The 12,597-nt window shown below is 40.0% G+C and overlaps 1 protein-coding gene across 4 annotated transcripts in view; it reads left to right on the top strand.

Annotated features, from left to right (window-relative positions):
- Positions 1-12,216, top strand: part of LOC121282963 (coiled-coil domain-containing protein 34-like) — a 29,186-nt gene extending 16,970 nt beyond the window's left edge. For 2 of the 4 annotated variants that reach the window (XM_041196809.1, XM_041196810.1), the window contains exons 6-8: positions 8,070-8,228; positions 9,832-9,973; positions 11,800-12,216. In XM_041196809.1, coding sequence (XP_041052743.1) covers positions 8,070-8,228; positions 9,832-9,973; positions 11,800-12,017 — 519 coding nt within the window. In that variant the 3' untranslated portion in view covers positions 12,018-12,216. The remainder of the gene's footprint in view (positions 1-8,069; positions 8,229-9,831; positions 9,974-11,799) is intronic. The other 2 variants (XM_041196811.1, XM_041196812.1) reach the window with 2 other exon arrangements.
- Positions 12,217-12,597: the final 381 nt, after the last annotated feature.

The raw sequence follows: 12,597 nt of genomic DNA, 5'->3' as shown, positions 1-12,597 counted from the left end.
CAGTATCTTTCTTCAGAATGGGAAAATTAATTCCCTTAGTGAACTGTTACTATCCAAAGCAGAACTTAACCTCATCTGCAATATTCCGTCTAAACTACGTGGTGTGTGTGGCTGTGCAGCAATCAGAAATGTTCTGTGCAGGAAACAAACAGGCCGAGCACAAGCAACCTTCTCTTTAAGATGCGGCATGTGCAGCCGCATGTGAATCTCAAAGGACCGCACAGTGCAACAAGCTGCAACAATACGCAAATATATATTATTTCTCTTGTTATACTTATGCACAAACATCATGATTTGAAAAATATCAAAGTTGACATGTTTATTATGAGAAGAGATTACTTAACCTTTTATATTATAGAATCAGAGTGGCTGCAATGCAAGAGGAGGCATTTCAGCTGCCACGTCTGTCCCAGCTCTCTGCAAGAGCAATTCACTCACCTAGTCCCGTTCCCCCCCCCCTCCCCGGTAGCCTCGCAAATTTTTCCGACAGATAATGACCCAGTTCTCTTTTGAAAGCCACAATTGAATCTGCCTCCACCATACTTTCAGGCAGTGCATTCCAGATCCTAATAACTCACTGCATAAAAAAAATCCCCATGTTGGTATTGCTGCTTTTGTCAATTAAATCGGTGTCCACATGTTCTCGATCCTTTCACCAATGGAAAACGCTTCCTCCCTATCTACTCTGTTCAGACCCCCTATAGTTTTGAATGCTTTTATCAAATTTCCTCTCAACTTTCTCTTCTGCAAGGAGAACAGCCTCAATTTATAATAATTATAGTATATCAATAGACTATAATATATTAAAGGCTGAGTTAGACAGGTTTTTGATTGATGAGGGAGTCAAGAGTTATGGTTGACAGGCTGGATTGCGGTGTTAAGGCCACACTCAGATCAGCCATGGTTTAAGGGACTGAATGGCCTACTGCTGTGCCTATTCTTTTGATCTTATAATTTCTTGAATTAATTGTGGTTCTAGTAAGGTTTCTACCTGTAATGTTTTTGGACAGTGGTGATACAGAAACCTGTAATTCTGAATTTTTTCAATAGATGTAGTTTTTTTCACACATGTAACAAAAAGGCTTTGTTTAATCCAAACCTTAAAATATTTTACCAAACAAAATAGGTGCTGTTCCTTAAAAACAATTCAGCTCAATCCTAGTGCAGCCTCTGGAGTTCATAGTGTATTTTTTCCATTTCCACCTAGCGCACCGTGAACAAGGTTTTTCTATAAAATATTGAAAGATATGTCAGTCCCCCTGCTGAGAACTGTGGATCGAAAAAATGTACACTGACCTCACCTTCCCCTAGTGTCAGCAAAACTCGTGGGGAGATTTTCTTTTAGAAAAGTATATTTGTTTCATGTCTCCTGCCACTTGAGCTCTGAGATTTAAAAACAAATTGCCTCCAGCACTTGCCCTGTCTACTTGAGTGAAGTTGGCTTACAGCTCAGTTGCTGGGTGGTATCTTGCTGTAGAAGTATATGGTGGCCATGAGGCTGAACAAGATTATGGACATGCTGCAGTACTGCAACAGGAACAGGGAGTTCAGTGCTAGTGGAGAGAAGATCCATGCCCAGCTGAGCCTCGAAGGACCTGCTAGAGCATGAGGAAGGACATAGTGATGCGCTTGGCTATAGTTAAAGTGCTGGTACGTTAAATCAATGAGAACGCTGTTCAACTGGTGTCACAGTTGTAGCTTTGTGGAGATGGTTTATGTCTTTGCAAAGGTTTCTAAATGCAACTCGAATGTCTAGGAAATGGCAACAAATTAAGACTAGTAGAGGCATTGTACTATCTGAGTTATCCAAGCCCTGACCCATCATGGCTCCTAACTGTAGCTTCATGGAATTGCTGTATACTGTGGCAGCTGTCCTTATTGAAAGATAATGATGAAAGTGCCAAAGCAGTTCAGTTACTTTGCTATGCTGCAACAACATTGAGTGGCTGAAGGATCCAGTTCTTGAGAGGCAGTTCATTCTACAGATGCAGCAGGCATAAATCACAGCGCCTGACTTAGGAAGCCTGTGTGTTATTGACTGTTAACCTAATGCACTATGCTCTGCTCTCTTTTCTCTCTCTGTCACCTCTGCAAAGCTTCTTTGGCTCCCTGATGCAGCACAGCCCTCCACTGAGGCCTGTTATTAGCTACAGCTTGCAGTATCAATGTTAAATGCTTTGATATGCCTCTTGTAAATGTCTTTGCACCTGCACCTATAATTTTAAGCTGTCTGCAAGTTCCCGATACAAGAGATCCTTTGGAATATGTCCATTTTCCACCTATGATAGATGACCACGCCACTGAACCTTTGAGAAATATTATTAGATTTGCTACTTAAGGTTCCTCAGGTATTGTGGTGTTAGGAATTTTATCTTCCCATTTAATATTTAGACTATAGAACAAATCATAGAATTTTACAGCACAGAAGGAAACCTGTCAGTTCATCACCATTGTTTGTAAGGCTATTATTCTAATGATGTAACTACCACTGTTCAAATAACCAGAAGAATACTGTGCTATGCTGTCAGTTAAATCTGAACTGTCACTGAAAAATGGTATTTGGCAATTGGAATACCTGTGTGCTGCACCCCCAAGGTAGAATATTAATTTTGGAATGCTCCACTGATTTCCCAAATTGCAGCATCTTATATGGAAGATGATTAACAGAGGCCAAGCACTCTCCCATTTTGTGGGATGTTTGTTGTACAACTCCAGCTAGATTACAGGTTGCACCCCTTCTTGGACTTGCAGATAAAACAGTTTTGTTTAAATGGAAAGCAAGTGTTTTGTTTCTGCTGGAGGGGAATGGAATTTAATAAGCATACGAAACAGAAGGAAGTTCCCTCGCAGGCCTTTCTAAACCTGTTTCAGTGTAAAGCAGCTGCTTGACTTGCACTGAGTCAAATAAAAATTGTCATTGGGAGGAAAGCAAATTTGGCCTGCTTATTGATAAGCAAGACCACCAGAGCTCCATAGGAAATGTATTTTTTTAAAATTGGCCCGAGGGCTTGGTAATTTTGCATTAACCATGGCCTCTTTCGTATTGTTTAATCTTCTGTTGTGATGGGCTGCGGGTTCAATATGTCAGAGCTGACCCTACAGCACTATTCATGTTTATATATGTCAATCCAGCTAGTTTCTTGAACTACTGCTCCGTGTATTTGCATTTTTTCTTTAATGTTACTTTTGAGTGTTTCTGTTTTTAACCAAATCTCTGGAGTTTCATTTTAAGTCCCATTCTCCATATTGCTGTTTCTCTTAGCTTCAGTCAGAGTCTGCACTTTTTAACTCACATTGCTGTGATTTTTTTTTATTAATGTTACTTATTTCTAGCTTTTTTTTAGCACTAATCCAGATTTTGTTTTAAAACTCTATGCTCTATAAGTCAACAACTGCTTGCATTAAATAGAGCCTGTAGCATGGTAAAATGTCCCAAGGCGCCTCTCAGGAGTGTTATCAATCAAAAAATTGACATTGCATCACCTAAGGTGATATTAAGGCAGTTGCCTAATATCTTCTTGGTCAGAGGTAGGTTTTGGGAGGCATCTTAAAAGAGAGGAGAGAGGTGGAAAGATAGCAAGGATTAGAGAGAGAATTCCAGAGCTTATGGTCTCGGTAGCTGAAGGCACAGCCTCTCCAAGACTCATGTCTCCAATTCTAATAAATTGTGTGTGGTTTTTTTTAACTTTCCTATGTGTTTGCTCACTATTTTCTTTATAGGAACAGCCCTAACTCTTTCTTCCCTGCTTTTACCTCATGCCACTAGCTGCATTTACGATATCAAATTCGCTACAACCTCTTAACTTCATTATAAAACTTCTCAACATTTCATATTGTCTGACTTTTCTTGCATAATACCACAGCAAACAACTAGTTTATAAGTAACATTAAATTAAATGACCGAAACATTGAGAACTGTTAAAGTTTTCACAATTTACTAGTAATTATTGGTTGTCAGCAATAGTTTTCACTGAGCTACGTAAGACTTTTGTCCGTATTGTCCAACAGCGCTTGAAGTTTGATACCATCCGGGACAAAGCAGCCTGCTTGATTGCCACCCCATCCACAAACATTCACTGCCTCCACCACCGACACACTGTGGCATCTACAAGCTGCATTGCAGGGATTCACCAAGGCTGCATTGACAGCAGCTTTCAAACCCATGACCGCTACCATCTAAAAGGATAAGGGCAGATGATACATGGGAACATCACCACCCGGAAGTTCCCCTCCAAGCCACACATCATCCTGCCTTGGAAATGTATCGCCGTTTCTTCACTTTCAATGAGGCAAAATCCTGGACCTCCCTTCCTAACAGCACTGTGGGTATACCTACACCACATATACTGCAGAAGTTCAAGAAGGCAGCTCATCGCCTCCTTCTTGAGGACAGTTAGGGATGGGCAATAAATAGTGGCCTAGCCAGTGATGCCCACATCCTGTGAATGAATTAAAAATAATTATGTATAATCGTACTTCCTTTCAGTATGGTGGGGATGGAGGAGGGAGTTCAAGATCTAAAATTGTTGAACTCAATGTTCAGTCCAAAAGGTTGTAAAGTGCCTAGTCGGAAGATGAGGTGCTGTTCCTCCAGTTTGCGTTGAGCTTCACTGGAACAATGCAGCAAGCCCAGGACAGACATGTGGGCAAGAGAGCAGGGTGGAGTGTTAAAAAGGCAAGCAACAGGGAGATCTGGGTAATGCTTCCGGACTGAATATTGAGTTCAACAATTTTAGATCTTGAACTCTCTCCTCCATCCCCACCTCCTTTCCGTTTCTTCCCCCTCCTATTTGTTTTTTCCAATAATTTATATAGATTTTTCTTTTCCCACCTATTTCCATTATTTTAAAATGTATTCCACCCATTGTTTATTTCACCCCACCCCCACTAGAGCTACCTTGCTTGTCCTGCTCTCCACTCTTAATTAGCATATTCTTTTAGATAATATCACCACCTTCAACACCTCTTTGTTCTTTTGTCTGTGATATCTTTTGGTTATCTCCTCCTATCACTGCTTGCTTGTCCCAACAACCACCACCTCCCCCCTGCCTTAAACCAGCTTATATTTCACTCCTTTCCTATTTTTACTTAGTTCTGTTGAAGGGTCATGAGGACTCGAAACGTCAACTTTGCTCTTCTCCGCCGATGCTGCCAGACCTGCTGAGTTTTTCCAGATATTTCTGTTTTGTATTTGTAAAGTAAATCATACTTGTTTTTACAGGACAGAAAAAGTAACTAATTTGTCTGTAGTGTATTTTAAGATTTTTGGAAAAATTATCCTTTGTACTGTGACCAAATAAAAATGAAATAAAAGCAAAATACTGCAGATGCTGGAAATCTGAAACAAAAACAGATAATGCTGGAAAAACTCAGCAGGTCTGGCAGCATCTGTGGAGAGAGAAATAGAATTAATGTTTTGAGTCTGTGTGAAGAAGAGTCATACAGACTCAAAATATTAACTGTTTCTCTCTCCACAAATAAAAATGAAATTTAGGGTGTTGTGTTTAAAAATGTGCAGACAGAAACTGATCTCCCCTCAGCCAATTATAATACAGGTTTATTGTCACTTAAATCTCACTTAAATCCATTTTCTAGAGCGTGGAGCGTGTTTCATCTGTTTCTCAGCTGGCCTACTAAATGAATAATTTGAAATATTGTAAATATGATTCTAGGGAAGGGCAAAATATTATGCATTTCAGTTGCGTGACCGTCGTCTTTTCACCAGTTATGGTAAAGAAACTTGTCCTATTACCATTTCCCTTTGTCTTGTGCCACTTTGACATTCAATCACACCTGCTTTCCACCCTATCACACTCCTTCCTTTTTGATCTTTCTTCCCCATCCCCTTTCCCTGACTTCACACTTGCTTAAAAACTGTTACATCTGTAACATTTTTCATTTCAGACAAAAAGTCACTGACCTGAAACTTTAACTCAGTTTCTCTCTCTGCAGCTGCTGCCTGATGTGCTCAGTATTTCCAGCCTTTTCAGTTGATATTTCAGTTTATTAAATGTCATGTTGACACAGTGCCGTAGTGTATTTACTTATATTTTGAATGATACTTAAAGAACTTTATAAAGCATCTTTTGTGACCTCAGCACGTGCCAAAATGCATTACCATGAATTAAATACTTTCGAAGTGTAGTCACCGTTGTAACATAGGGAAATATGAAAGCCAATTTGCAGCAAAATTCTACAAAAATATTGAGAGAACCACCAGATAATCTGTGTTTGGGATGCTGATTGAAGGCTAAATGTTAGGCAGAACATTGGTGAACTGTCCTGCTCTTCAAACAGTGAAGTGGGATCTTTTATGTCCGCCTGAGAGGGCAGACAGGACTCCAGTTTAACATTTCACCCAAAAGTTGATACCTCTGCCAATGTAGTTCTCCCTCTGTACTGCACTGAAGTATCAGCCTGGATTATGTGCGCAAGTCTTGAGGATTGGACTTGAACCCACATCTTTCTACTCAAGCAAGATTGCTACCAATGAACCAATGTATGATGGCTTCTAGCAATGGACAACTTTCATTTTTTGTATTTCAGGAAATAAGGTATTACCAATTAATAACAATCGAAGCCAGTTAAAAATATGTGACCTGCCACAAATTGAAGAGGTTTAGGAAATTAATTTCAGATTACAGGCTCCTCATAGGTGAAGACTGTACTACTGAATTTTATGGGGAGGAAGAATGTGCAGTTGGCAACATACTTGGGGGAATCTGGAGATTTCAGAGGTGGTGTAAATGAGGCCAAAAGGGACATGTAAACTGAAGATTAAGATTCTGAAATCAATAGGGTTTGGGTAACCACAGGTCATCACTGAGGACAGGGTTGTTAGGTGAATGGGAAATATAATGGAATAGGATGTGGCGGAGAGTTTTGGACAAGTTAGAACGTTTGCATTCCGATCTTCCCTAAAATAATGTACAGTGGGCTGAAAACTCTGGTGCTAAGTGAATTATCAGGATATAGATGTGAAATTATAGTGTTATGAAGGGAAGTAATACCAATCTAAAGAATTTAGAGGAACTGATTTTATGAGTCACTGATTTAATGGGCAACATTTTCCCCCCCATTGGGTGTGAAGTGTGGGAGTGGGTGCGGGCGAGCTTCCAATCGGCACCCCCAGTCGGGGACAAGCCGCCATCTTATGTGGACAGGCCAATTAAGACCCGCCTGGCGTGACGTCCGCCAGGAAGCACTATGCACTCCCTGTGTGGGTGGCGGGGGGTGGTGGGTGGGTGGAGGATTCCCTCAGCCGGGATTGCACTCTTACACACACGCGTGCTGAAATAGTGCACAGATCTCCCTGAGGCAAAGTGCTGCCTCTGGGAGATCAGCTCACATTTTAAACTTTAAATAATAAAGCTGAGGCATGTCCCCTCATGTGACACTGTCACGTGAGTTGGGACATGTCTATAACCTTTATTTTAAAAATATTGTGAGATTTTTAAACTCTCATGAAGCCTATTCCCGCCCGTGGATGAGGTTTCTTGCTTTTGCCGAAGCCTGCCAAGGCTCGAAGCCTGCCAAGGCTCCCAGCCTGGGTCGGGCAGGTCCATTAATGACTTCAACTACTTTGTTAATGGCCTTAATAGGCTGTTGACAGGTCGGCAGGTGCGCTAGTCAAACTGAAAGTCTGGAATGACGAAAGATACAGCCCTGTATCACACTTCCATTTGGGGCTTTAGTTTGAATCAGGTCTAGAATTAAAAGATGGTAGTATTCCTCCCTATGGTCTAACTTTTCTATTTGAAATGAGCTCAAACAGCCTGACCCACCAAATATCTAAAATCAAATACTGAAGATTACTTAACCATTGCTTGTGTGTGCCGCTCACTCATGTACGTGTACCTACTTTATTCATTGCCTGTTCCTAATTGGCCTGAGAGCATTAAGAGCCAACCTGGTAGTGCAGGATAGGACACCCATCTAGTCAAGGCTAGGCACGTTCTTGAGCGATGTCACTAAACTGCCTCCTATTCTAAGAAGCTGCTTGATGCAGGTAAAGAAAATTTGTATTGACTTGTACATATGCTTATTGTGTGGAAAATTTATTGCACAAGGAGCAGATGGAGAAAGAAATGAAGCTTCACAAGGAGCAGGAGGAAAAAAAAGCCAAGGAACAAGCAAGAGGACTTGCAGCAGAAAAAGCAAGTGAAAAATTTCAAGAATGGCTTAAGAAAAAGAAGCTGCAAAAAATGGAGACAAAAAAGATAGAAAAGGTAGGATTACCTTTCTTGTTATTTTTAGTAGTTTTATTCTGATGGTGTTGCCCAAGGATCTGGTTAAATGTGTTACATTGTGAAATTATATCAGGCTATGGCCATGACATTATTTCATATTTTTAAATACCATAATTAAATTTTAAATGCTGGATCCCAATAATAGAATTTGGTAAATAGTTGCTTGGTACTGCAGAACTTGAGTATTGCTGAAAAATGAGACATGCTGTCGAAGCTTTTTGTCTATTAGGACAGATGCAAGGATGTCAAATTTCAAAGTGAACAGCAATTTATATGGTATGAGGAGAGGGTGCTGATTGGTTGGCAAGTCGGCTCTGATTGGGTGAGGCAATGCCATGGTGAATACACCAGGGAGCTATGGTCCCCCAGACTTTTGTTTAATTCAAAAAAGGCGCAATACTTGGACATATTCCTTTGCCTGCAAAGGACAACTCCCTGCATATGAAAAATGTAGCTTCTAGCAAGCATAAGTGAGCTACATTGTGAGCCCGACTCATAATCTTAAATTGGTAGTAAGTGTAATTCTTACCACACTTGGGATTGTTCAGCAAGAGTTTTCCAATCGCAGAATCACATCTAGTGCTAGACATTATGGAGCACATTTTCCACCCGTTGGGGGGGATTTGCAGGAATGGGCGCAGGTGGCCGGCCTTCCGATCGGTGCCCCCAGTCATGGGGGGGGGGCATCGCCATCTTATGTGGGTGAGCCAATTAAGGCCCGCCCAGCGTGACGTCCGCCAGGAAGTGCTATGCGCTACCTGTGCGGTCCGGGAGTGCGCTCTTTCATGCATGTGTGTGAAAGAGTGCCGCAAAGATCTCCCTGAGGCAAAGTGCTGCCTCAGGGAGATCAGCTGAGAATAAAAAATTGACAGAAAGGTAATTAAAAAATTTCCCTGACACGTCCCCTCATGTGACACTGTCACCTGAGTTGGGACATGTCCTTAACTTACACTTAAACATTTGATAAACATTTAAAAGCCCTCCTGAAACCTCATTCTGCCCATGGATGAGGGTTCATGCTTTTTCCGAGGCCTGCCCGCCAACCCTAAGGCTGGACGGGCAGGTCCATCAATCAAGGTAATTAGTTTTTTAATAGTCTTAATCGGCCGTTGACAGTTTGGCGAGCACGCAGTCAAATCGGCTGCGCGCCCGCAGAACTAAAAATCTAAATGACGTGGGGTGACGTCAGGACACACGCCCGACGTATCCCCGCATCATTTGATGCGTTGGCGAGCGGGACCCGCCCCATTCACTGACCGGAAACACCTGCCCTACGTTGTGAATTTTTAAAGTACAGACTAGTTGATGACGGTCAGTACTCTGCCTATTGCGAACAACAATAAAAAGTCAACACAAAAAAAGACAATTGCATGAGCAGTTTCTGGTCACCATATGTCACTAAGCTACCAAACCACACAGTTTTCTGCCTCTGTGTCTTGAATTAAATAGTTATGATTCTCCACATATTATTATATTATTCAAGTAGCAGAATTTTTTGTTTGCCTTGTTGGCTCTGATTTGGACCTGTAAGCAATATCTGTGTGATACTGCAAATGACATTTACTTTGTCTTGTATCTTTAGGATGAAGAGGAAAAAAGAACAGCTGAGACACAAGAAAGGAAGGAAAAAGCAAACAAGGTTTACCAAGAGTGGTTAGAAAAGGTCAAAACCAGACCTCGGACCGTTCCAAGCAGCTTTGGTTATGCTAATGGTAAACTCACGGGTTTGTGACACTTTTCTATACCTTAATTAAATTAGATGTTACCGCTTAGACATTTCCTAATTGAAACCATAGGTTGCATTTATAAAATTAAAATTAAACTATGTATTAATTATTTTAACACCGAAGAAAGATATAAAATGTAAACTCTTGTATTCAGAGTTTGTTATTCCAAAAGGCTGCCCCCGCTTTGCAACTTTTTACTCTTTTGATAACATTACAAATTAAGTAGGACAATTCAGAGTCTGGAATATGCTACAAGATTGTTTCATGTTGAAAGATTGAGATGGCTTACTAGACATGAGAGTGAACTTAATGAAGCTTGAGTGTTTTAACCTTGAGATATGTTGCTGCCTTGCAACACATTTCCTTGTGTGTTATCTGCATAATTAGTGGAAATATAGTCACTTATTTCTTTTTTATGTGATTATGTTTATGGGAGTCTCATGACTGGCAGAAACAGCCAGTTGAATCCTGCTGTATTCAGCCAGAGGTAAAATTGGAAGTTATTTGATTTGTGGCTGCAAAGGAATTCTATATATTTTTTTATTGTTTATTATTTAAAAACATGTTTATTATTCTTGAGCTTTGTCGGTAATGTGATATTATGCAAAATATTCAATAAAAATGAACTTGAGGATGATTGCAAGATCTGAACTGTTGATCTAACTGTGGTCAGATATTGTTTCTTGACATTTATTTCAAAAGTGCCCCATATTGAGATTTATGTGATCTCAATACTAACTACCAATTTAATCTAGTGAAGAAAAAATTACTTTCTGGGGAGTCAGCTGTTCAGATCCATTGCTATTCTTACAGCACAAGAAAATCTCACCTTCCATTCTTTTGACCTTCCTTAACTCTGTGCTTCTCTAGCATATCAAATTTCGGACAGCTGCCTGGAGGACACCAAGATGTGTGCAAATAGCTTCCATAAAAACATTGCAGAGATTTTAGAGTTTGTTCTTTCTGCGTATTATCCTCCTGACGATGTCTTATCAGTAGCCTTTGTTTCACAGCTGGTTTTGATTGCACATGCTGTTTGCTGTTGTGCTGAGTGGAAGTAAGCCTGCCCTATGGCCGTGCTTTGGTGTTGCCGAGTGCTGTCATCCCTTGTTTGGTTGATAACAACCAGAACCGTCTCCTGTTTATCACACTCCAGTTTGACAAATGTGTTCCAGCTTCCATCACTGTTTGTGAAGATATGCAGAAGGCTTAAGTTTCCCTTGCCAGTTCACTTCATTTTACATTTCCCTCCAGTATGAAGACTGGAGGGCATTCTAGTTTTTACCATATATGGTGGGGGATTTTTCTTTCAAATTTTGGCCTGTGTGAAAGAAATGCTTATGTTTATGTACAATAGACCCTTTCTATTCTAAATGGCTTTTCTCTTTCCCATAATGATGCACCTTAACCTCCACTCTACATCTCTCCTTGACAGCGTATTCCAATTGAAAACTTATGGAGAACTGTGAAGAGTACAAAACCAACACTCCATGACAGTACAACAAAGCATCAGCTCAAACTCTTTTCACTTACGAAAGGAAGCAGTACCTTTTTCAGCAGTTTTTTGTAAATTGTTGACTTGATATAGTGTTTTTGAAGAAAGAAATTAAAATTCTATAATCACTATTTCCTGCTGTTTATTTGATTTCTGCTTCAGCCCTGGAAAGATTAAATAACCCATTGCTTCATGTGTACTTTTCTTTGAATTGAGTAGCCCCTGCGTTGTCTTCATACAAAATTAATTTATGTATAAACTATTTTGAGTCATATCTTTTGAAACAATATATGTCTGATTTGTTGATTTTGCAACTAATATATTACAGGATACTATGATGGAAGTTCATATCCGGCTCCAAGCTACTGCAATCCAATTCCATGGAAGCCCATCCCTGTACCACATTCAGAAGATACCGCTAAAAAAATAAGTTGCAAGATCAAAGAGAAGCCAAAATCCACTTATCTATATGGAACACATTCAAATGTTGCTTTCAGACCAAAGGACAATCTTATTGTTGGAACAGCATGGAGAAAAGCAAGATGACTTTTTTTTTTCTGACTGCATTATTGCATTCCATTATTTAAATTTTCACTCCTGTTTTTTTCTTGGTAGCAATGTCAAGATTGCATTTTTTAATTCCATGTTTATATTTTAATTAAAAAACAATTTAATATTCCCATGCAAGTCTCATCGGAGCTGTTTTTGTTCTAATTTTCATTAAACAACACCATAGAATATGAAATGTAGCTGTGAGTGTTTCTTTCAATAGGCCAACCATTAATATAAAATTGTGGCAATAAACTAAATAATCGTGTTTATGGTGCAGGCACATATCGTCTTTCATGTTAGTGGAAACTGTTTGCCACTTTACAGCAATGGTGGAGTAGTTTGGAGGATGAGTTTGTAGAATGCATTTGGGACAGTTTACTAGAACAAAACGTTGAGGAACCAATTAGGGAATAGGCTATTTTAAATGTATTGTGCATTGAGGCAGAATTAAATAGTAACCTAAGGGTAAAGGACCCATCAGGGAAGACTGATCATAATATCACAGAACCTTTACAGTGCAAAAGGAAGCCATTGGGCCCATCAAGTCTGCACTGGCTCTTTGAAAGAGCATTCT

The sequence above is a fragment of the Carcharodon carcharias genome, chromosome 10 (assembly GCF_017639515.1).
Source record: "Carcharodon carcharias isolate sCarCar2 chromosome 10, sCarCar2.pri, whole genome shotgun sequence".
NCBI classification, from domain to species: Eukaryota; Metazoa; Chordata; class Chondrichthyes; order Lamniformes; family Lamnidae; genus Carcharodon; species Carcharodon carcharias.
This window is presented reverse-complemented; position numbering and strand designations above follow the sequence as displayed.